General features: G+C 34.7%; 1 protein-coding gene and 1 long non-coding RNA gene across 2 annotated transcripts in view; one reads left to right on the forward strand and one right to left on the reverse strand.

The window, feature by feature from the left end:
• The window catches only part of LOC145664511 (uncharacterized), a 165,590-nt gene that overhangs the window by 76,755 nt on the left and 61,663 nt on the right, over window positions 1–27,172 (forward strand). The gene's annotated exons all lie outside the window — the stretch shown is intronic.
• The window catches only part of LOC145664508 (sorting nexin-8-like), a 102,285-nt gene continuing 82,357 nt past the window's right edge, over window positions 7,245–27,172 (reverse strand). Inside the window, exon 11 of the mRNA XM_081731233.1 lies at window positions 7,245–25,589. Coding sequence (XP_081587359.1) covers window positions 25,485–25,589 — 105 coding nt within the window. The 3' untranslated portion in view covers window positions 7,245–25,484. The remainder of the gene's footprint in view (window positions 25,590–27,172) is intronic.

Below are 27,172 nucleotides of genomic sequence, written 5' to 3' on the forward strand. Positions count from 1 at the left end.
CTAGGGACTGGACTACTTGCTTCCAACATTCTGTCCCCCATGTTTCCCGGTCTGAATCAATTGTCTAAAGCCCATAAAACATTCAAATTCATATGTAGATGTTACTCATCAGTGTCGACACCTAAATATTTCTCAATCAACGGTAGGGGTGTTTGGTATCCTCAATCTGTCTCCCTCTTATTAGCGGAGCGGTAGTAATTCTTTAAAAAGAATGTTTTTTAATGTATGTACTAACGCATAGGAAACTAAATTTTAATATACCCTAGTAGTATAGAAACGTACCATACGGTACCTTACCAAAATAAACACCCTATGCCAAGGACGCAAACATTAACAATAATAAAAAAAGATAATAATAAACATTTTAAAGACATTCTTTCATTAATCAATTCGCACTTAAAAGTTTAAAAAAATGTTTATGCGTGACTAAAAAAAAAAAAGGGATGCGCTCTCATATAGGCTTACAGTTACTTTATAAATTCTTAAAATGACGCGCTCCATTCTTTTTATTTAGTCTTGCATAAACAAAATTATTTTTAACTTTTTAGTGGGAATTTATTAACAAAAGAATGTCTTTAAAAGGTGTCTTATCATTTTTTTTAATTCGTTGGACACCTTTTCCAAATCCTAAAGTGATATGCAACCAGGGATACCAGGGCTGGTTAAAGGCTAGTATTTATTTTAGGATAAGGAAGTTGAAAATAAAAACATATTAAAATTTGCTTTTAAAATAAATAGATATATTGCAAAGTATGAAAGTAAGAATGGAATGTTGTATTGTCACCGGACTTACATCGCTCTGCAACAGTTCTTAGTTCTATGACGTCAGGAAACAAGTTCAATTTATACGAACACTTATTTAATGTTTGAAACAAACACCTGTTACATCCTTGTACACTCATGTCCAAAATGATTGTCGCATATCTATAACTGTCTTCTTGTAAAAATATCATGTAATAATGATTTTGCAGGAGACTTTTAATACTGATACTATGTGTACAATCGGGAAATATATGTGGTAAATTTCATAGGAAAATACAGTAATTATAAATACGAAGATTACAATGAATAAAAGAAAATGTTGCTAAATGGACACGAAAGTTTTGTTTTCGTTTTATTGTTCTTATTTACTGCTCTTCTGACATGAAATTTGCCATATACATATCTTTGCCAATTGTACGCATACTAACATTATAAGAAATACCGGGTGAATTCGTTATCAAATTATATTCCTACAATAACATATTTATAGACATGCGACAATAATTTTGGACATGAGTGACACATCTTTTAAATCTATTGTTAATAAAGTGGTCTATTTCCCTCAATAAAAACCAACACCAAGCAGGGCATGTGCTCCCTCCTGTCCTCCTAAGCCGGCCCCCAAGGCTGAATGTAACATTGCGGCTTTTTCCTGTTATAATAGGAAAAACTCAGGATGGTCAGCAACTAGTATCGAACCCAGGACCATTCGAATGTGAAGGCGAGAAAGAGGGTAAATCTGGTGGTCATATTTTGAAAAGAAAATAAGGAAATGGATTCCACTAAAAAAATGATTCACATTGTTAATACATTTCAAATCTTTGTCTGGGTTTTCTGCCTTTCAATTCCAAGTTTTTTTTTTTTTTTTTTTTTTTAACCACGAAGGCCCTAAATAAATTAGAATATCGACTCTCCCGTGTGTGTGTTTTTCTTTTTTTTTTTTAAATATTGGCATGGCTCTTCATTTTATATCAGATTCTTCCCGCACTATTCTGTTATTTACCATAAGTAGAATCCTTTGAGAAAGAGACAGGCGACAAGTGCTTTAGTTCTCTATGGTATGTTTGTGACCGTTGTAGATATTTGAGTGGCTCTCTGACACGGAGCTGACGGTTGATATCATGTTGGTCCCTCTTATTTATTTGTTTCTTCAGTTCTGTTTCTCTTTTAGCCAAAAGAAAAGAATTTCATTCTTCTGTCCCATTTACAGCCGTAACCACCCCCCTCCTACGCTGTCCAACTTTGACCACATGCAGGGGAAAACGAAGGAAAAGGACGGGTGCATTTGCTTTGACGGCATTTCAGCGACAACCCCATCTGTTGCCAAAATAAGGAAACACTTTGAACTGCAAGGAGAAACTCTATCTTCGATTTGTCAAGGTCACTTGAGTCCCGCCGGCTCTTAAGTAATGGTTATGCCGACTAAGCTACAGAAGACGTCGATGATGAGAATGAAAGAAATATTGGACTAAAGAAAGTGGAAGTAAGCGGAACCCGGAGAAATCCTACACACAGGGTGTTTGTTCAGCACAATGACCACTAGGCGGGAGCTGGCTGGAAGAGGGTGAACCATTCAATTAACACTTCAGTAATAATAATAATAATATAAAAACTTAAAACATCCACTTTCTCTTTTAATGTTCCCTGTTCCCATCTACAAGTGGTAAATTTTGATGCCTAGGGTAACGGTAAAAGAGTTAAAAAAGATTAAGAATACAGTATAACTGACCTGCTAAATCCTGTGTAGGTTAAGAATCAACTTGAGCGTCCTTTTCAGCATCGAAGCTATATGAAATAAGGACGTACTGCTTAACATGGAATCCGAACAATGAGCTCCCGCCGGGAATTGAACCCAGGTCTCCCATGCCAAAGGCGCATATGCTTAGTTACGAAGGAGCTATGTGGGGTTAAGAATAAAGCTTATGGAAAGTCAATTTTTAAACATGTCTGTGTAAAGCTAGTTTCTCGTGACAAACTATCTATGTAAAATAGTCTTCACATGCCTATATAAAAGAATCACAAATGGAACATACTACATGAAAGTAGAATCCATTTGAGTGTCACTGTACTAAAGGAAGGGGGAAATGCTTGAACCGATTCTGTGCCCTCCCTACGCCATTGATACCGATTTAATCATCAACTTTGTTACTTTCATTTACCTAACTAGGTGGACACAGTTTCTATTTTATTAGCCAACTTTACTATTGCATGACTGCCTAAGAATAAGCTTTTTTTATTTTCGATTTTCTCTATTTTTACCATTTTTTACTTTCGAGCGAAGATACGAGAGAAGAAAGTATGGTGATCATGAGAAAAAAAAAAAAAAAAAAAACGAATTTGAGATTTCAGTGAATTTACACATTTCCCAGGCTCTACATACCGAACAGACTTTTGATTGTTCATTCATCCCGATGTAAAAGTGGTTACTCGCCTAGAGGTCACATCGTTCGACGTGTCGAGACCAAATTAAAAATTCTGTTTTTATATTTTTGGTGACAGGAACCGTGTAACGTGGGTTCCTGTCACCAGTGCATGGCGCGTCCTCAGGTTGCGGATCAAGGAGAAGGCCTCTGGATATAGAGGTTAGCTGCAAATATACTGAATAAGCAGTCGTGGACAGACGACTAGGAGTGGTCCTCCAGCTTGGTTTTGATAAGGTTAACAACCTCATCCTGTAAAAAAAAAAAAAAAAAAAAAAAAAAAAAAAAAAAAAAAGGCACTTGTTCAGAAACATTCACAAAAGCCTCGGACAAGGACTGATAACTTGGCACGACCACAGCAAAAGAAAATGGACATGGGATTCGGAACATGGAATATTAGAAGTCTGTGTCGTGTCGTCTGTGTCTGCCTATAGGGCAGACACGTTAAAATTCGTAACGAGTGAGTTAGAGAAATACAGGGTGGACCTAATAGGAGTTCAGGAAGTTAGGTGGGAAGGAAATGGATCTGTGAATTCCGGAAATTTTACGTTCTTTCACGGGGAAGGAAATAAAAACCACCAATTAGGAACAGGGTTTTTTGTTCACAAACGAATATTACCAGCAATTACGCAGGTTGAATTTGTTACTGACAGACTTTCTTTTATTACTCTTAAGGGTCGGTGGTGATATATTATTGTTTTAAATGTACATGCCCCAACTGAAGATAGGGATAACGATATAAAAGACAGTTTTTACGAAGAAGTGGAACGGATATTTGACCAACTCCCGCGATACCATATGAAAGTTCTATTAGGGGATTTCAATGCGAAGGTAGGACGAGAGGATATTTTCAAATCAGTTATAGGGAACGAAAGTCTGCATAAGGAAAGTAATGACAACGGTGTTAGACTCGTGAACTTTGCAACATCCAAAAATCTAATCGTGAAAAGTACAAAATTACCACATCCCGACATCCATAAATACACTTGGACCTCACCAGACGGAAAAACACATAATCAAATTGTTCACGTTTTAGTAGATAGAAGGAGGCAACTAGCCTAATTGATGTCCGTTCATTTAGAGGGGCTGATTGTGACACTGACCGCTTCCTGGTAGCAGCGATAATAAGAGAGAGATTATCGTTGAATAAAGGAAATATTCAATGTCCGAAAACAGAGAGATTTAATTGAAAGAAATTAGGAAAGAGCCAGGTAAGAGAGGAATACAAGATAAATTCTCGGCTTTAGAAGATTCGAAGCGCACTAGTGTTGAGAATACTTGGATTGAAATTAGAGATAGCATTAAAATTTCTGCAAAAGAGAAAGTGGGACACGCGGAAGTACGTAGGAACAAACCATGGTTTGACCAGGAATGCATTAAACTGGCAGAGAAAGAAAACAGGCAAAATTACGGTAGCTACAAAATCCGAATGAAATAACTACACAAAATTTCGCAGATATCAGGCGGGAAACTTCCAAAACTTTTAGAACAAAGAAACGCGATTTTTTAAACCTAAAATTAAGGACTTGAAGATAATAGTAAAAATAAAAACACTCGGGACATGTATAAGGGGATCAACGAATTTAAGAAAGGCTATCAACCTCGTGCTTATATATTAAAGAAAGCTGACGGAACAGTTCTCACTGATATGGATAGCATCTTAAATAGATGGAAAGATTTCTTTGACGATTTGCTTAACACGCAGCCAAAAACTAATGTGCGTGGAGAAAAGCAGATACCGCAGAAGCGTATATTCTAGAACCGAATAGAAGTAGAAACCGCTATAAAGAAATTAAACCAAATCTCCGGGTGTAGATGAAATTCCTTCTGAGTTAATTTTAGCTGGAGGCGAAAAATTGTGGAACAAGATATACAAACTCATTCTCCTTATCTGGAACAAGGAAGAATTGCCAAAGAGTGGAAAGAATCAATCATTGCTCCAATTCACAAGAAAGGCGACAAAACTGACTAATAATTATCGAGGCATTTCTCTTCTGTCAACATCCTATAAAATCCTTTCAAATATTCTATTAGCAAGAATGACCCCATATACAGATAAAATTATTGGAGATTATCAGTGCGGATTTAGACGAAATCGATCAACTATCGACCAAATATTTACCATTCGACAAATACTCGAAAAGAAGTGGGAATACAATACCCTGGTACATCAACTATTTATTGATTTTAGGAAAGCCTGCGACTCGGTTAGGAGAGAAACATTATACAACGTTCTTACAGAACTTGGAATACCGAGAAAGCTAATTAGATTAATTAAGATATGTTTAAATGAATCTCAAAGTAATGTCCAGGTAGGAAAATTTTCGTCCACGAGCTTTCACGTCGAAAATGGCCTGAAACAAGGAGATGTGTTGTCGCCACTGTTATTGAACTTTGTTCTGGAATACGCTATGAGGAAAATCAAAGATACAGCCAGGGAATAGAGTTGAACGGTATTCACCAGATTATGGCATATGCTGATGATGTAAATTTAATAGGGGATGATAGGAGAATAGAAAGAAATGCAGAGATCTTATTAAATGCTTGCAGGGACATATGTTTAGAAGTAAGTGCAGAGAAAACTAAATATATGGAAGTGCGTCGGGACCGTAATACAGCAAATTATGGACACGTTAAAATATTAAATAATACTTTTGATAAAGTGGATACTTTCAAATATCTAGGATCAGTATTAACAGACGAAAATCATACTCACGAAGAAATTAAATGTCCACTAAAAGCAGGGAATTCGTGTTACTGTTCGGTTCAAAATCATCTGTCGTCGCGAATTTTGTCGAGGAATTTGAAGCTTAAAATATATAAAACGATAATCATGCCTGTTTTTCTGTATGGTTGCGAAACATGGTCACTTACTCTGAGGAAAGAAAGACTGAAAGTATTTGAGAACTAGATCCTGAGACGAATATTCGGACCCAAGGGGAACGGTAATGGGGAATGGCGGAAACTTCATAACGAGGAACTACATAATTTATACGGTTTACCTAACATTGTTAGGGTCATCAAGTCTAGGAGGCTGAGGTGGGCAGGTCATGTAGTCAGGTCAGGCAGGTATAACCCTGGATGTAGTACTATTTTCTAGAAAATTCATTTCTTTGAAAACAGCTAGATCAATTCTCTCATAGAACCTGAACTTCAAGAATCACTCCTCTTTAAAGGTTAATACGTACTAAGGTTGTTGGATTTTGTCGCGAAGTTTTGTTTTCGTTAGATCAATTCTATCATAAAGATTTTCATACGAATTTAATCTTAGAACTGTAAAGGCCATTTCAAAATGATGCTTCAATGTCCGCCACATACATAATTTTCCGTCAATATGCCATCAAGCATAGTTCTTTATATATATATATATATATATTTAACGAAGTTAATCCCTTTTAAATATTTTGACCAGATACATCTGACTATCGAGCTTTGAATCACGCAGTCATGTTCTTATAGTTGACGTTGATAATTCAATATCATACTGAAAGCACACCATTCCTCCAAGAAAGGCGCAGACGGATTTTTTTTTTTTTTTTTAATGATTTGCTGTTCATTTTTCCATGTCTTTCTCGCTTTTGTGGTATTGGCCTTGCTCGTTTCCCTTTCCTAATTGTATTTTAAGCGCATTTAATTGATGAATTCAACTCTCCTCCCATTTTGTTCATCGTTGAGTTCTTTTTCAACGTTTGAAGTACCTGCATCTGTGCATAATCAATGATAAAGTTAGATCGCTATTCGTTTACAAACAACAAAACATATTTCTAATGGAATTAGAAGATGTACTTTTAGTGGAAGTGGTGTAGAGTAGTAGTTAATTTTACAGGATTCCTTCAGGACACCAGACTGGAACTGATGTTTTATCTTAAACTGTCCGTTGATAACCAATTATTCACTTCATGTTAAATGAAGGCATACTAATGACAATGTGGTTATCTTTGTCATTGTTCAAAATGCCATTTATATGAGAAAGAGCAGAGACCTGTTTGGAAACAAGTGACACAAAAATTGCAAAATTAATATCTAAATTTAAGAACGAATTGTATTGAATAAAACAACAGATCAATTAATATAATTTTTTATACAAAGCAATAACCATTTTTAACATAACAACATTTTCCTCTTATACGGAAAATTCTGTAAAAATCAAAATTTTATCATACAATATTAACAAAGGAAAAAGTATATTTTTCAACTATAATTTTCAACAATAACTCAAACAAGTAGAACCTAATAACTACTTCATTCAATTCTACAATTCTTTACTAAGCTTAACCTAAAATATTTCCAAGTTATTTATTTAAAAAGTATACGACACATAAAAGAAGTACTATACAGGATACACGAAATTGTTCTTTTTGTCGTAACGTACCTACAAAGAAACACTAAGAAAAGTACAGTAAAATTGAGTATTATATTTATAAATATCTACTCTTTCAGCCGCTTGCAAGCGGAACATGTTTAATATTATGTAAAAGGATAGTGTTTCTCGCTTTTCTTGTGCGACAGCAGCGTTCAATTTTCAGTGTCAGTATTTGTGGTCTGGATTCAGTTAAATAACATATCCACTTCTATTACGCCCTGGTACTCAAACGGGACGTTCATTTCCTAAGATAGGAAATGGAAGGGAAGTAGAGAATGGTTATTCAAAACCACAGCAGTAGTATTTAAATAACACCTGTTTGCGTCAAGTAGTAATTCTTTTCCTAATAATGTCTAGTAACAGATTCCAGATGTTGTACATTTGCAAACATCTTGCACCAAGGTTCAACAACTCTAAATTAAATCCAATGTGCATTATGTGACTGTGTATTTAAAAGGAATTAAATCCATTATTACACATAATAAAAAACATTTCTTTTTCTTCACAATGAATACGAAATTCGTTCTCAAACCAAATAAAAAATACCCACTTCTCAAACAAAAGGATTATACAAAATTTGTTTTACTTGTACTTTGCTTACACCTCAATGTGAAGGTATCGTGTCCAACATGATGAATTGTTTACAATAATAGCGAAATTTGGACATAACATATTGGACTGAAATTCTGCGAAAACTATAAACATTATTTATTTGAAATCACGGACAGTGAATTCTCATCATCTGATCAATATTCAAGTTATATTTTAATTTCTATTTCCTTTACGGGCAACTAACAGTTCAGTTATATTTCAGACAAAAGAATTTCTATTTTGTATTGGCTCGTTTCCTTATATGTATTTCTTAACCAATAAAACTGCATATTATTTCCTTTCTCCACATTCCAAGAATCACTTTATTTGACCTTAATCTATACACCTTGCACTTTCATCATTCATGTGGCAATTCATTGAACTGAAGTGACAATGACCCAGGAAGCCGAACTAAAAGATGGAATGATGACACGGAGGAAGTGAAGACAAGTTAAGCTATGACGAAGATGTAGACGTGCAGATCACGATTTTGAGTCTTGAAGTTCGAATTTTATCCACGTTAGGTAAGGGTAATATCGTATTTACGTTTTTGGATATTTGACAAGAATGACACGACATTTGGAAGAGCGCTCGTATATTGATTAAGTTCATCGTCGCTGAAACGCTAGTTTTTTTTTTTTTTTTCCACATGCGCGCTCAACTTCTATTCTAACAATCTGGCCACCGATTACATGGATGATATATACCAGGGAGAGGACAACAATATACCGAAGGAATCATCGTTGGAGAATCGCCGAGAACATCAGGCAAGTGCTATGTAGATTATTCCTATCCTAAACATATCCTTATATTCTTTCCACTTTTTTTATTCTTATTCATTACAACCTGTTTTCAAGTCGATATGTTCTGCTTCATTTACAAAAATCCTGGGATTACCTATCAGTTCTAAATCCCCTACATCTTAATTTACTTTCGTTAATTCGAGTTACAAGAACTGACGAAATCTAGCTGCATATGGTGATTTATTTTAATCCCCTCTCCCGAAGTTGCATATGTTGGAAATATTGATCTTATTAGTTAATTCCCAACTGTTACCCTCACGCACATAGATAAGATGCTACTTTTCTTTATTAGGTTTTAGCCCCTAACTTTGTGCTACTGCACATATGTTATATTTTCTTTTGGTAGAAAGGTATCGTTCATTGCTACAATACAAAATTATTTTACACACATAATATGGAATACTGAATGCTCTGATTTATCACACGCATGTGCTGGATAAGAGACAGTGGAAAATCTGAAATTCTGTTTCTATAGGACCTTAACATCAAGGCTGCAAATGTGCAAATCGTCTGTACTGTTAAGATATTTGACATTTCACAAATAAATGCAAAAATATACGTGAAAATTAGACAATAACTTTCATCTCTCTTTTTATTTCTTCAGAAAGTTAACTATTTTCTTACAATTACTATCGATACACACTAAGTTCGAAATGCTAATTGCAATCGTATCAAATGTTATTAATGGTTATATGAGACTTTCCAATATTTTTCGTGACTTCGTGGCTACAAAGATTTGAAAAATATGTTCATTGCTGTGAACCTTTCAACAAATCCCAAGTTGGAGCCCTTTAAGAGAGTTTACTATAACGCCACCACGGTTCTTTTAATCGACTTTAAAAAAAAATGTTTGACCTGTGTGTATGTATGTAAATATGTTCGCAATTATATCAAGAACCGTTACTCATATGTTGATGCGGTTTTCAGTAATACAAAAGGCTATTTCCAAGGAAAATTCTCACGTATAAAATATTTGAAAAAAATCAACTATTTAAAAAAAATCATATACATACACATTACACAAGTCAGTATTATTGTGGGTATGTTCACGCATGAATTGCCCATAAGTGCATCGATTTTGATTATTCTTTTTTCGTTTGAAAGAGTACACTTTCCCGATGGTCCTATATAAATTTTATCAGGACATAATGAAAGTCTTTGGAGCTACAGGTGCAATGTAAAAAGCGTAATTAAGCGTATTTTAGTATATGATTGTTCACGAATAACTTGACATTAGTACCCCCGATTTTGATTCTTCTTACTTTTTTTGTTTGTTTGAAACATTATACTTTCCCAGTGGTTTCATGTAAATTTCATGAGTACCTAATGAAGTCTTGCCAGCTAAACCATGAAACTTCTCAACGGATGAAAAAATGAAATGAAATCTTTAAGTTTTATGTCCCGCGATTATGCCGGTTAGGCTAAAGGAGACAGTGATGATGAGGAATTAATGAAATGGTGGAATGAAGAAAGTGGGAGGAAACGGGAGAACACCAAGAAAACCCACGCACACGGTTGTTTGTCCACCACAAAATTCACTTGGCGGGGCCTGGGATCAAACCGGGGACCCCAAGCACCGGAGGTGAACGCTCTACCACTGAGCCACCGCGGCTCCTTCTCAACGGGTGAGTGTCAATATTGTAACTGTTTATGTGATCATGCGTAACTTCAACATAACTAAACTACTGGGGTAAAGAAAAGGTGGGAAAATGAATCAAACTTAAAAGGAAAATGATTGTATTAACAGATTTTAAAAAAAAAAAAACGCTGAATAGTAGAAAATATCAGAAGTGCTATAATAATAATAATAATAATAATAATAATAATAATAATAATAATAATAATAATTATTATTATTATTATTATTATTAATAATAATAATAATAATAATAATAATAATAATAATAATAATAATAATAATAATAATAAATCGCTTAAAAGCAGAAAATAATTCATTACTATTATCTATTAAAATAAATCTGAAGTCGTACTAGGCCGAACAAATTAATGTCACAAAATTACCATCGAAATAATTTTATATCAGGTATTAATTTAATTTGTTCGGATTTTTTTTTTTTACAGATAATAGTAATGAATTATTTTCTGCTTTTAATCGCCTTTTATTATTATTCTCTATTTTTTGCGCTTTTTGTGACGTCAGTTCACACTTTTATTAAAATGAAATAATACTTTTGGAATCCTATTTTTTATTTTTCCTACAGTGTTAGTTTTTATATAATACTAGCATATATTCCCCGCTTCGCTGGGTTGAAATGCAAATTTAAGTGCACAACTCCGTATCTCATGTGTTTACTACCCGTGGAATACGTGAAATATGCTGTTTCGTTTTTAATGACATCGATTTAAACAGCTCCGGAAGATCATTGATCATCTCGGTGACCCCGAAAAACCATGGATTCGACACCAATATTGGTCATTTTCGATCATTATATATATATATATATATATATATATATATATATATATATATATATATATATATATATATATATATGCTCTTCCCATGTTGCGGGCCATCTCATCGGAAGTATCACCGTTCATCTCAGCGACCCCCAAAAAATGTGGATTCAGCACTAATATCGGTCATTTTCGATCATTTTTAATATATCTTCCTCCCCTTCCCCCAAGTTGCGGAGTTGAATTTGAATTTAAACGGGATCGAAAGTATCACTGTTCACCTAAGCGATAATGCGGGAGCAAGTGGTCATCCGTGGGATTTTCATGGTTCAATTGTGAGGCATGGTTTTTCTGATTTGTTGTACATGAGTTATGACAAATTCAGATGTTGCCAAGTGAAAAAATTTCTCAGGCCAATATGGCGACCATTTCAAAATGGCGGCTGAGCTATACATAAAAGTATTCGTATCTCGGTTATTTTTCATCCGATTTGGATGATTTTTTAAAAAATTGTAAGTCTACGTTGGAGTAATATTTTTCGTCGTTACAGTTATTGCGCTATTTGTAGCGGTTTTCCAGTTTTAAAAGAAAAACATAACTTTTTACTCTCAAAAATGTGGACAATAGATGGCGCCATGTAATGTACTCCAAGTCATTGATGATTTAAAATATAACCACCAACATTTATATTATATTGTTTTTAATTAAGCTTATATGTACATTATATTGTTTACGTTTAAAGGAATATTAAAGTATTTAACCTGCCTTAGTAGGTGTAATAATATTTAGGTTAATTCATATTTATAATCTTGTGTGTAATCATATTTATAATCTCTATAATATGTTCATATTTATGATCTAACTCTTAAGATCATTGTTACTGTAGCGACTTAAGATTAAAGTCCTTGATTTAGTAACAACTCGCGAGAAAATGAAGTGTAGTGTAGTGTAGGGCAGTGCAGTGCACTTCAGTGTCGTGTAGTGGAGTGCATAATAATGAAGTTTCCAATAGGAGAAACTTGTTCAGCGCCAAAACTGTGGATAAAGGTAAACACCAAGAAGACCTAGATCTTTGGGACGTCGAAAAAAGCGGAACTTAAAATCAGAAAATTACGATGGATTAAGCGACACTTCCTTTAAAAGTTCCGAAGTTATCCATTGACTATAGTCGTGCATAATTTGCCAAACCAATACCAAGGGAGAATTAGTTGAAAATCCAACCTCTCATGAAATGCTAAACTATATCAGAGAAAGCGCTTAGTACAGTGACGAACAGTGTGTGGCTGCAGCTGGAAGGTTCCGAGGAATCACATCTGACACGCTACTTGAGCGAAAGGCTTCATGGCATAGGAGTTGCCTCCAAGCCACTAACAACTGCAGTAAGCTTTACCATTTAAAGCGAAGGTTTGGAAAACAGAACCTGTCTTCTCTGCTCGAACCAATGGAATTAAACATACCCAGCACTTCCAGGTTGACAGGTTCTTAGTGTGTTCCATTTAGTAATAGTGAGTGTTCCTTTTGCAATGGATCTCACACCCGAGAAAATCCTCTCAGAAAACTATCATGTGATCAGTCTCAGAAAAACCTCAGTGATGCAATAAAGAAAAGTGGAAACGAAACAATACAAATAAAAATTAATACAGCTATCAACCAAGATGGCCATGCTATAGATGTGCGATATCATCTCCCATTTGGACGAAGAACGTAAACCATGTGTTAAGAACAGCATCAGGTTCAACTGTGAACCTTAAGCATGCTATCAGTAACTACGAACTTGTTGTTGTTCCACGTGCTCTCTTTATACAGAAGGCCAAATGCTGTTACCACCAAAGAAGAGCGATCTTTTATGCAATGCATTCTGGAGACTTTTGACTGCTGCAGACCAACATATAACTCCTGTGGCTCGTTCTCGAATGTAGGTTGCAATATTCGATGAAATGGCACTGCTGCAAAGCCTTGATAAACCACCATCTATCACAATATGCGAAGATCTAGCTGATCACTTCATCAGTCGTGTGAAGAACTATTTCGACAAATATGATGAAGTTCAAATTGTGTTTGACAGATACGATTTACCAATGTCACTAAAGAATCAGACAAGAGTGAAGCGTTTAGCTGATAGTTTGGGAACCGCTTATTGATTCAACCAGAATTTACAGCTGTGAAGATGCTTTTTTTCACATGAAGAAACTAAATCTGAAATGACAGGGCACATAAAATGGTAAAAATGAGATGAAATGAAATATTTGAGTTTTACGTCCCAGGGTTATGCCGGTTAGGCTAAAGGAGACGGTGATGATGAGTGATGAATGAAATGGTGGAATGAAGAAAGTGGGAGGAAACGGGAGAACCCCGAGAAAACCCACGCACACGATGTTACATAAGATGGTAGCATGGTGCGTTAAGAACAATCTAAAAACTATTGTTGCGTGGAGTAACAAAGTGGCTTCTTCACACCGTGATGTAAAGTACCTCTCTAGTTCCCAGGAAGAAGCAGATACGAAGATCATACTTCACGCTGCTGATGCAACAAACCGAGGTGCAGCTTCTATTGACATTTACTTACCTGATGCCGATGTTGTAATTCTTGCTCTATGGCGCTACCCTATGCTTTGTCCTGACACTTCGTGTGTTGTTGGAACTGGTCAGAAGAAATGAAGAATGTATGATGCTCTAGGGTCAGCAAATGTCAATGCCTTTCCAGGATTCCATGCCTTTGCTGGCTGTAGTACAACTGGTGGATTTGCGAAAAAAGGCAAAATCTCTTCCTGGAAGACTTTCCAAACGTGCGACTCCACATGTTTAAACTTTTACGGAAATGGAATTAGAAAATAAACCATCTCAATCCATTTTCAGTACCTTGGAAAAGTGTGTGTATGTTGTATATTCCGAATTCCAAGAATTCAACTGTTGGCGATGCACAATGGATTATTTTTCAGAAAAAGTGTTTGGAATCCGAGAAAATACCTCCAACACAACCAACTCTTCATCTTGCCATACTACGAGCATATTGTCAATGTAATATGTGGCAAAATGATATTGTGGCAAAACCCTAAACTTCCTTCACCTGACAACGGTTATGGCTAGACTATTCGGAATGGTGTTTTCGTTCCTCTGATGACTACAGCTCCCCCTGCTCCATCTACTTTAGCTGAACTAATGAAATGTTTGTGTCATAAAAGTCAATGTTTAAATAAATTGTGCTCCTATCGGCAACACATGCTTCTCTGTACTGATCTATGCATATATGGAGATGATGACATTTACATTTGTGAGAATAGTAAATGCGCTCAACATTCATCAAATGATGAGACTGATGGAGAAGAGGTTTAGCTCCTCTCAGTAATGTATCTCAAATTATGCTGTATGTGAGCGGTGCAGTATATTTGCTGAAATATTCTGCGATAGTGTTCGAAAATGAATGAATATATGATTTATAATATGAAAACATCCTGTACATTCTATCATTTTTATGAGTTTTCTTTACTTATGTTACATTAGGGGTCATTGCTTTATAAACGTTCACACTGTACCCTTTAAAATTCGGAAAAAAAAAATACTATATTTAAAGTGAAATGTATAGCCTAGTGGCAATAAATATATTATAAAAACCCAAGTAATTTTAAAAATAGAGTTAACAAGATACGTTGACAAATAAGACAGTGAATACAACGGGAATTTTAGAGGTAAAAATGTTTTTCTTTCAAAACTGAAAAACCACTACAGATAGCACAGTAAGTGTAATAGCCAAAAAATATTACTCCAATGTAGACTTGCAATATTACAGAAAGATCATCTAAATCGGATGAAAAACAACCGTGATACGAATACTTTCATGTATAGCTCAGCCGCCATTTTTAAATGGTCGCCATATTGGCCTGCGGAATTTTTTCACTTGGCAACACCTAAATTTGTCATAGGTAATGCATACCAAAACAGAAAAAAACATCTCACAATTGTACCATTAAAATCGCACGTCCACTTTTATACCACTTGCTCCCGGACTAGATCCAGAAAACTATAAATTCGACACTGATTGTGGCCATTTTCAATAATTTTTATATATCTCTTTCTCACCTTCTCCCAAGTGGCGAGGCTGATTTTGGATTTAAACCGGATCAGAAATGTCACTCTTCATCTGAATGATCCCAGAAACTATGGAGTAGACACTAATATTGGTCATTTTCGATTATTATTATATATAGCTTCCCCTCCCCCGTACTACGGCGCACGGCATCAGAATTCAACACTAATATCGGTCATTTTTGATCATTTTTAAATTTCTCTCCCCCTCCCCTATGTTGCATCGTCAAAGTGAATAGCCTAAAGTAAACCCTGCCCCTAAACTCATGTATGTTGAAAATTTGATTGAGATCGGTTGGGTGGCTCAAGAGTGATGAAGTCACAAAGGCAGTCATTTTATTTTTATTTTTTTTTTTATTTATTTATTTATTTTTTTTTTTTTTTTACATATATCTCCCCCTTCCCCCAGGTTGGCTCGTCAAAGTGAAACGACAAAAAACACCCATATATATATGTCCCTCATATATATGTTGAAAATTCGATCGAGATTGGTAGGGTGGTTCAAAAGTTATTAGGTTTTGTTAGTTTTTATTTATACGTCCACCTCCCCTCCTCCTTCCCTAGGATCTACCGTTAAAATGAATTACAAAACTGTTTCCAGATCCGAACCTGATGTATCTTGAAAAATTGATTGAGATCGATCGGATAGTTCAAGAGTCAATAAGTTACAAAAATAGTCACTTTCAGTCTTATATAAATTGATTTTTGTACATATATCACCCTCCTTCTTCTCTCCTACGTTGCTCCGTCAAATTTAAATCATAAAAACGATCCTAGGACTGAACCTCATCTATGTTCAAAATTTGATTAAGATCGGTCGAGTGGTTCAGGAGTTATTAAGTTTTATTTATTTTTTAATACCCCCTCCCCCTCAGTTCTGTAAAGTGAATAACCTAAAACCAGCCCAGCCTCGAACCTCATCCATGTTACAAATTTGATCGAGATTGGTCCGGCGCTTCAGGAAATTTAGTCACAAACATAGTGATTTTCAATTTTAAATATATAGATTAGCATAATTTGTTGCAAATTTTGTACATTAATAACATTTATTCGATCTTTCTAAGTTTTCTTTTACGTCACTTAGTTTGTCATGTTTTGATTTGAGTAGTTTATATGTACGCGTAGTGATACTAATGATTCAGTTTGTAACCCACTGTAATACATATACTTAGGAAAATTCTTCTGGATTATGAGAATTTATACCATTTTAATATTTTCGTCTTCTAAATATTCGATTTCTTTAATTGGGATAAATATTTTCAAATTATTCGACCAGAAAATTCGATGATTGTTAAAAATAGGCGGATTATATTCATAGTCTCGTATATTTACGTTTCCATATGTTTCTTAGCGTAAACGTCACCATGAAAACCGACATGTGTACCTCTGATTTGAGGAACATCTGAGATGATGATTAGTTGAGGAAAACTGCAAATGGAAGACAGTCATAGTTAATGTCCGTTTCGGAATATGTTTAGTAGTTTTGCTAATTTTATCACGAGTAAGGTATGTTTGACAACTTCAGTGTACTTCCAAATATGAGAAATTATATATATATTAGTAATACCAATAGGGGTTTCAAGTGTTCGGAGACGAATGTGGAATATATCTTCTGATTTATAATTTAAACAGGTTTATGATAAGTCAGACTGTCGCTGCGAAAGAATGATAAATATTATTATTATTATTATTATTATTATTATTTTTTTAAAGTAAAATTTCGTTTTTCAGCATTTGTAGATATAATTAACAGCTGCTAAAATGGCGGCCCAATTTACGCAAATTATTACACATTATTTGTATCGGCATATGTACAGTTGAGTAAGAAGTGCAAGGGTCGAGTTGATTTTAAGTTTAACGTCCCTTTCAGCAGCGAAGTTTTATGAGACGGGACCTACTGATTAACGTGGAATCAACCACATGAGCTCCCGCCGGGAAGAAATGCAAGGGTGTTATATACTTTCTCGACATTATTTCCTATTGCTTTCAAAACACTGATCAGTAACACAGTGTTGTTGAGATGTTTTTCCCTATGATGTTCTACGCATAGGAAGAAACTTCATCATAGCAAATATCTCAGAAGCACATGTAACTTTCTAATAATCTTTAGTCTATGTACCAAATGGGATTCTATCACTTGAAACTGTTAAAAAAACCAAGGCGATTCTATTCTTTACGAAAACGTGATACATACGATGATATATTCTGAGATAAAGCATCCTTCTATTCTCTTCGCGTGACAGAGAGAAGGAAGAGGAGTTTTTAAATAATAAAACACGAGAACATGATGGTATATTTGAACTTTTATATGAGTATGTATGCTATTGTCAATTTTACGTATCTATCAACTTCTCTGATCAAGATCGAATTATCTAAAAACGTTCCGATTATGCGTCAGTACAGATTCTACAAGTTTCACTGTTTATGTACTTTGATAGCATTGTTTTAGTATTTTAATTGAAGTGTGTGTGTGTGTGTGTGTTACTTAATCTTTGTGGTAGTGAATAAATTTGCTTCAAGAGTAATTCACGAACGTTTGGACGCCATATTAACAGTAGTTTATTCCAAATCTTGCTCAAGAATCAACTGCGTTTGCAATATTAATATTTATCTCGAGTCAACATGCATATATAATATTTTTTGGCAACACAAATTATTTTCAAGTCATATGAATGTACAATAATTAAACGCAACAGAAAAGAATAGCTTTAAAGCAAAAATAATCTATATATATTGAGATCTAAAATATTTTGCATACACAAAATATTAATCTGATATGTTCTGTACTCAATAACTACTAAATTACACAAATACAATAATGTTATCAAATACTTTATGCTCACCGTATATACAAACAAAATTTATTTTAACAGAAAAACGTTGCAAAATCTACGCATTTTGTTTCTGAATGCATTATTTGCACAAAAGATAAGAATAAATAACTGAAAATTAAGTTTATAGGAATCATTCACATTTGGAAAACAAACCTCTGAAACACTGGATAAAAATGCAGACCTCATATATTTGATTATTATATATTTTGTGCTATACAATTAGAAATATAAAGTAGCTATTTTCCATGCATACGTATACTATATGCAAATTAAATATATATTAGTAACAACAGAAACCTCAATACTATGCCAAATTTCCTGTTTTATTACTATTGTCTAAGCATCTGAATACAATCTAAATAACATTTAAAACTCAATAATGATGGCATTAATACGTTTATGTCAACATTGCACACTTATTACCTTTAAAATATAAGTTTCCTGAAACTCAGTGTCTTTACATACGTTTTATTATCATTAATTGCACATTCAAAAATATTTACAACAGTATCAAATCTTGGGTTGGTGTGTAAAGTATCGTAACTCCAATTGAAATACATGAAATTTGAAGTTTTCTATTTGCACACCAAAACCCACGAACTTGCGAGTTACCTCGAGATATGCAGTCAAGTTCCTTCGCAACCGTGGCGATATAGCATACTGCTCTATACACAATGATGCGGAAGATTATTGGGTTTTTTCATAGCTACCTAAAATTTCACAATTTTGGAGATACTTCTCTTTAAACATCCACCTGAGAAATATGCATAGAAATGCGAGCAACAAAACTGAGTATTAAATGTTCTATTGTATCAAAAGTTTTCACTTGATTGTGAATTATTATTGAATGATCGATTCTAAAAATATTTCGACTAGTTTAAGACATATTTACATTACGTAAGATTTTCATGTGATAGATTAAGTAAGATACTAAGAGAAACCGACTGACAGCACACCTCCGAATATCTATCAGGTTACCAGATAATATATTTACAGCGGCATAAAATGCCATTCAGAGACTTCCAGACGTTCGGTTCCTGATAAAAAGTTTCGTATTGTCGTATAATTAAGCAGTCGCACCTTTGTTTTTGCGTTCGGCTCCTCGCTGAAGTCATATTGAAACAGCCCATTAGAAAAAGACTATACATAATTACAGTGTCTACCAGAATCCATAAGTAAAATTTCGTACCTTTTTCGTATAAATATTTCTTGACCAGGTCACTAATCTTTTAACAGGCTCATAAAATTCATACCACAGCTCGAATATGGAATACATTATTGTAAAAATAACGACTTTCAGACGTTGCTTTATAGTACGCAAGTACATGGATAACAACTGCGTTTACGTTTAAACTTTTCATCTATAAACCACTGACGACACTTAATTCAATTACTTTTTATTATATTAATTTGGAAATGAATAGGAATTATTATTATTCTACGGATTCAAATTCAATGTGGTAAAAGTGATGGAATTAAGTATCTGGGGTAGTTTCATAGATGAAGTGTAAACCTGAACATGAGTTATCAATAGTATTTATGCAATAGATAAAAACCTCTTTTTCAGTAATAACAGGCGCTATTTTCTTTACGTTACTTTCATTGTTTTATTTATTTATTTATTTATTTAATCATCATCTTTGACTTTTTTCTGAAAAATTAAGGACAATATATATATATATATATATATATATATATATATATATATATATATATATATATATATATATATATATATATAGATAGATAGATAGATAGATAGATAGATAGATAGATAGATAAGATATAGATATATCGTACGAATTCAATCGAACTCATACGATGCGAATCAAACTTGGCATGGTGATAGACTTTGACAAGCTTACAAGCATACGAAACATTACAGGTGTGCAGGCTATTGGTTCCCGAGTTATAAGCTATCAAATTTTGGGTTTAGAATTAATCACATGTTCGAGAAGAAAGGAAGAAATCTTATCCGATGTGGATTATACTTGTCATGGTCGTAGACCTTTACTCGCTACACAAGCTTATGACATATGATGTGCAATAAATATTCAGATGCTCTCTCTCATTATTGGCCTATTTCAACTATAAGCAATTGGGATTAGAAATTAAAAAAAAAAAAAAAAAAAAAAAAAAATCGACAAAATTGTATTATTTACGAAACTTACCATAGAATATTTATTTCAATTTTCGGAGAGGGAATGATTAAGTGAGTCCTCATATTTGATTACTTTTAACTGCAAAGGTGGAGATTATGTGAAAACCTCACTAAACTGTCATATTGTGTTTAAATTGAATATTTACGAAAATCTAGAACATGTATTTTTTTAAATCTGGGGTAGGGGGTAGGGGTGCACTCTATCGTTCTCAACTGATTTTAAATCCATGTAGTAAGTGTGACTGTGAAGTCTGAAAAAGTATACGCCATATTCCATGACAATCTAAAATTTTTACTTCTTTTTCATGCAAAATGAATGGTTATGGCGCCTTAAAGAAAATGTACGACGTCACAAATTATCATGGAACGTACTTTTTTAATTGGGTGGGGGTGGGAGTGAGGAATCCATATTACGAAAGAGTGCTGAATTCATCACTCATTCTTTACTGATTGTAGTCTCAAAGACTGGGGATTATGGAGAGTCGAAAAAAACGTTCACTATATTGCAACAACAAATTTTAGAAAATTTATCGTGGAACTCTAATTACTGTACACCACTTAATTATTCACTGATTTTTAACTCCTTGCAGAGGGGATGTTAGGAAGCCTGTATGATATATTGCGCCAAAATCAAACTTACATATATATATATATATATATATATATATATTGTGAAACAAGTTTTGAAATGGGGAGGGGGTGAATTCAGACTTTCATTCTTGGCAGATTTTAACCTTAAGCTCTGGGATATTCCTAATGCCATAAAGAAAATGCACATAAGTTTTGTCATAATTAAAAAAATTTTTACGCGGTTTATTGGAAAATTGTCTTGCATGTACATGTCTAGACTTGCTACATGGGGTGAATTTTACCTCCCCCCTCATACTTGATGGACTGCAACCCTAAATAACAGGGATGTTTCTGCAAGTGGGATGGAGGTACACACCAAAGTTAATCAAAATCGGATAAGTTTTACGCGAGTTATCGTGGAACAGACGGACGGACAGACACAAATGCCAATCGAGTCGAATAGTAGCAACTTGGCTAGCGCTTGCTTCAGTAATCCTCTTAGACTGTCTCCGTACGGTATTATAGGAGTTATATGTACCTTATGAAGTGAACAAGTGCCAATGTCATTTAGGACTTTTATCTCCCACACTCTAATTTTAGTTTTGTAAGTATCGCAAATATCAATTTGGCTCGCAAATTAATAATATAAAGGTAATCAAAAAAGTTATGTTGTTTTTTTGTGGAGGTCTGTGTTCAATTGGCCCTCACACCGTGAGTTGAATGCGAATGGAGACGAGGCAAAGGTCAGTTGTTGGTGTGGGTATATCCAACATACTACCTGGCTGTGGCACTTCAGTTACACCGTGAACTTGCGTACGGACAGAGTGAACATGGAACCTCCACAGAGCGTCATAAGGGCGTGTATGCTGTACGAGTTCAAACTGGGGTCAAACGCTGCTGCAGCGGGCGGAAGATATGCTAGGCCTTTGGTGAGGGTGTCTTGACTACGCGGGCAGTGCAGTAGTGGTAAGGACGGTGACGAAACACTCCAAGACGCACCACCTGCCGGAAGATCAACACATATACAAAATAAAGATCTTCAGGCAGCAATTGAGGCAAACAGTGGCCACACATGTGTGGAACTGGGACTACAGTTCAGTGAGAGTGAAAAAAACATTCGGCGACACCTCCATCAATTTGGGAAGCACTACAAGTTTGGTCGATGGGTCCCACATCATTTGACTTCCGGCCAGAAGGCAACGCGAGCAGACACTTGCGTTTCTTTGCTGTCTCGTCTGAGGAAGGAGTTATTTCTGGGCAGAGTGTTGACATGTGAAGAGAAGTGGGTCCTTTACGAAGCTCCACGGCGCCATCAATCATTGGTTAGCATTCCATGAACCGGTTCCAAAAGAGCCGAAACCAGCACTGCACCAGAAGAAGGTTCTCCCGTGCGTTTGATCGACTACTCGTGGCATCGTGCATCGGGAACTGCTACCAACTGGTCAGAGCGTCAATGCAACTGGTGTATTGTCAACAGTTGAGCCATGTTTAAGAAAAACTCAAAACTCTGGGTCCAACACTTCTAAGTCGCAAAGGGGTCCTCCTGTTGCGCTATGCCCCACGTGGCTAGGATGATCCGGGACACCATTCTACGCCTTGATTGGAAACACTATTGCATCCACCATACTACCCGGACATTTCACCGTCCGATTATCACCTGTTGCTTTCCTTGGACAATCACCTTAGAGGACGCTAGTTCAAATCTCTAGTAGAGGTGCAAAATGCACTTGACACCTTCGTTTCACGGCCCACTAAGTTCTATCGTGATGGAATCCACGGCCTTCCAGAACGTTGGCAGAAGGTCGTCGATGTTGATGGGGATTATATCTTTGATCTTCCAGGTACGTCTTAGTGACATATCGATGTTCGAATGTGGTGGGTGAAAGAGCGACAGTACTTTCTTGGTTACCTTTATACAATGTGCAGTTGAACAAACCATTTCAAATAGTTTAAGTCTTTGTACTTCGAGAAATATCATAGCCTTTTACTGTAGGGAAAACGAAAGAAGAAAACGAAAAAGTTAAAAAGGTTAAAAATGTAAAGCGTCACATACTGAATACCTAAATTAATTAATTTACAGTCAGTCTTAATTCAGAAAAAGTTATTACAAATGAATTTAATCACTGGTACTGTGAGTCAAAGATGTTGAGAGCAATTAAGTAATGATCTGACTTTATTTCTACTTGAATGTCAATAGCGAAATATTATTTTAACGACCTTTTTTTCATCTAATGATAAAAAATACAGTAAAAATTGTGTGTGCGCGTGCTAGTTAAACCACAGTAATTTACAAATACGGCCCTAAAACTTACTGCAAATAACTAAATCAATTTATATGTATTTTGAACTGCTCTGACGATAACACTATCAGGAAACATTAATAAGAACAGATTAACGTGCACAATTGAAAGATATAACTACCGCATGGCACACTCCTTTATAAAAAGCCCATAGAATCTAAGCTTTCCCGATGTAGTCCTCAATTAAAAATGTTTTCGTAACAGGAAAAAAGATGAGTTTAACACTACATAAAGCTTCATGAAGTTCAGACTGTTATTTGTCACCCTTCTCAGAAATATCATCTAACTCTGAATTCTCTTAAGTGAAATAGTTGTTCGCACGCTTGTTAGCAAAACAGTCTCAGCCTCTCTCTCTCTTATTTATTTTTAGGGTGTTCCTTATTTTTCGACTTCCATGGTTTTGCGAGTCTCACCCCATAAAATGGTTCGATACTAGAGCAAAGTAACGTATGAGAAAACTTAGCTCAATTGAATAATATTAATTGGTGTCCCAAGCGACCTCAAGGTTTGAGCGCACTTACATTACACAATATAAGATAAAGGTACCTTGTAAGTTTGGGAAGACAATTGTAAGTTAAAAAGCTCATATTATGAAGATGATAAGTATTAAATGATCAGAGATAAGTTGGAAGTAAGATATATGTGTGTTTGTGGAGAAAAGCTATCCACTTCCTATTAAAAATTTTGGACATCAATTCAAGATGATGGACTTTAAGATGTCCATCATGAAGGTATTATACACTAATAGATGAGGTTCTACCTCTATTATCCACATCCAAGATATAGTGTCACTCTATCTAGTCGTTCCGAATTTACACGATGCCTTTACCTCATATTGAATACTGTAAATACATTTAAAACTTGCTTGAGGCACAATTTATTATTATTCAATTGAGCTAATTTTTCTCATAGTTTATTTTGGTCTGATATGAAATCAATTTAGAGGTGAGATTAAAAAAAAAAAAAAAATCGGTAGTCGAGAAATCAAAACCACCCTAATATATATAAATTACATAATTTGAAAGAAAATTTACGAGCCATCTTCTGGGAAGCTGTCTGAAACTCATGCGACTTGTCTTACCTCACATATAATATTCTAAAAGTATATTAACTTTTATTTCTATGTTAACTAGTAAAATTTGGTTTTCTTTTATCCCTCCTTATTTCTGTTTTCTTTCAAACTTCTCTGCGAGTAACCTTTCCTAATCTGATTTATCTATTCTTATACATCACATGGGCAATAATTCCAACTTCTCTGAATGATTACTATATTATGGTGATTTTCATCTACTTCTTTTATTTTTCTTGCTGCTAACACTTGTGAGCAACCGAAAATATTTCATTAAATAAACACCTGTCCTCTTGTCATAGGCCTACAAATAATTATGCATCAACTGCTTATGTTTGGTCCTAAATTGATATAAAATCGATACAAAACATACATACATGTATGTAATTACGCGTACATCGATTACGCTTGGTCCTAAATTGATGTCCAATCGATACAAAACATATATGTATCAGTTAATTTATGTAAGTATTGATAACTCTTTTCAAAAATACACCTCATTTATATTCAAATATTTACGTCCAAATATCGGCACTATATATATAAGTAAATATTTCTAACCATGCCATGTACGTACGCTGTTAACACAAATACACTATATTATAATATTGAGTACAATTGTCACATATTGTAATATTCCACTTACTATCCATGTCTTTCCTTTAAAAAATTAAAAAAAAAAAAAAAAAAAAAAACGGGTATCGACGCAATCAACATCATAAGTAAAGTCAAATTAAATTCTAACATATAAAATAATAGCAATAACAATACACAAATCCAGTCTCTCGCCTCGTGAAATAGTTATAACTTCAATGATTTTGAGACCCTATCTTTTTTCATAACGACAATAACGAAATATTTGTTCACAATTTATAACAAACATAACCGTTCTTGTTATACATAAACAAGACATATAAATCTATACAATTACTATGTACAATCATATACTGTATATACACAACAAACTTCCTCTTTAGTATATGATACAAGATTACCTGCTTGCGTACGGAATAGGAATATCTATATTTTGACTAACGCTCCTCCTGTAATCATCAAAATAGCACTATTTATTGGAATGTTTCAAAACGTCTCTTGCATCTTATCCTTCTTTTACCTTGATGATACATTTGGAGAAGCACTGCCATTGATATGTTGAGTTTTCTCTGGAAGACACTTCTCGATGGTTGGCTGAATAAGTTCCCATACTTCGGCTAACTGAAAGAAAGAATAAATAAGTTTAGTTACTTTAGCAACTTAATTCTTTAAAAGCCTAATTAAATTCTTTTTTAAGTTTAAGAAGTGACTGAAAGAGTGCTGGAAAACACTTATAGACGAAAACGCTAGATAATAATAATAAATTACAAACTATTACATTAACTTTGACTTAAAATTTCAATCACTTATATTATGAATTTATTTAAAAATACATACTAATACAAGATAAATATTTTCAATTCCACAAGTTGTAATTATCGTGTTTACGGGACCACAATTACCAAAAGGTGTGAAATCCGAAATAAAGGATACCCATAAAATAAAACAGCAGAGAAATTTGTGTAACATTCTGGTTTATGAATTCAGATTTTAAGTCAAGCCATGCACGAAAGTATCATTCATTTTCACAATCACGTGCTTTTGTGACACCTTCTAACGACATTCCTGTAAATTTTATCGAACATTTTAGACGAAGAATGCAATTAACACTGAAAGCAACTGCAATGTAATAGTAGCATTAGTAATACAATGCAACATCAAAACTCTTCAATATTACATTTAAAATACTTTTCTTTGATTACTTCAAAATTAATTATAAAATTAAAAATTGAATGACTGGAGAAAACTGAAGTTCATCACTACAGAAACGAAGTTCTAAGTTCCGCATTGGATACTATCCTGTATTAAAAAAAAAAAAAAAAAAAAAAAAAAAAAACGAAAATTATTACATGTACATTTCTAAATCCTGCTTCATATTATATATTTGGTCTAGGAATTAATTCGTGCGGGTGGACAAGAGATGGCGCAACGAACGGAGCGTCCCACAGTTCCGTGTATCCACACATGTGTTGCAAACCCCTGTCATCGCGTATCGTTCGGAGTATAGGGCAGTGGATTAAAGCGTCAACAACACCAGTTTGTAGTTAAGTGAACATGGCGCAATTTGTGCCTGATAAAGTGTTTTTGCGGGGTGTCCTGCTGCATTACTTTAACATGCAGAAAAGTGCGACTGAAAGTCATCGTATTTTGGTGGAAGTGTATGGTGACCATGCTCTAGCTGAGCGAACGTGTCAGAAGTGGTTTGCACGGTTTAGAAGTGGTGATTTCGGCTTGGCAGACCAAGAGCGAGCTGGACAGCCAAAAAAATTTCAAGACGAAGAATTGACAGCATTGCTCGAGCAGGATTTGTGTCAAACGCAGGAACAACTTGCAGCAGCATTAGGCGTTGATCAAACAACAGTCTCCAAACGCTTGAAAGCCATGGGAATGATTCAAAAGATGTCACATTGGGTTCCACATGAATTGAAAGACAGAGACGTTGAAAGACGAAAAACCATTTGCGAATTGCTGCTTCAACGACAGAGCAGAAAGGGGTTTCTGCATCGAATTATTACGTGTGATGAGAAGTGGATCCATTACGAGAACCCTAAACGAAAAAAGGCCTGGGTGAAACCAGGTGAACCAGGTCCATCACAACCAAAACGAGATATTCACTGTGCAAAGGTTATGCTGTGCATATGGTGGGATATGAAAGGTGTGGTGTACTATGAGCTGCTGCAACCGGGTGAAACTATGAATGGAGA

The sequence above is a fragment of the Thermobia domestica genome, chromosome 11 (genome assembly GCF_964235325.1).
Source record: "Thermobia domestica chromosome 11, izTheDome1.hap1.1, whole genome shotgun sequence".
NCBI lineage: Eukaryota > Metazoa > Arthropoda > Insecta > Zygentoma > Lepismatidae > Thermobia > Thermobia domestica.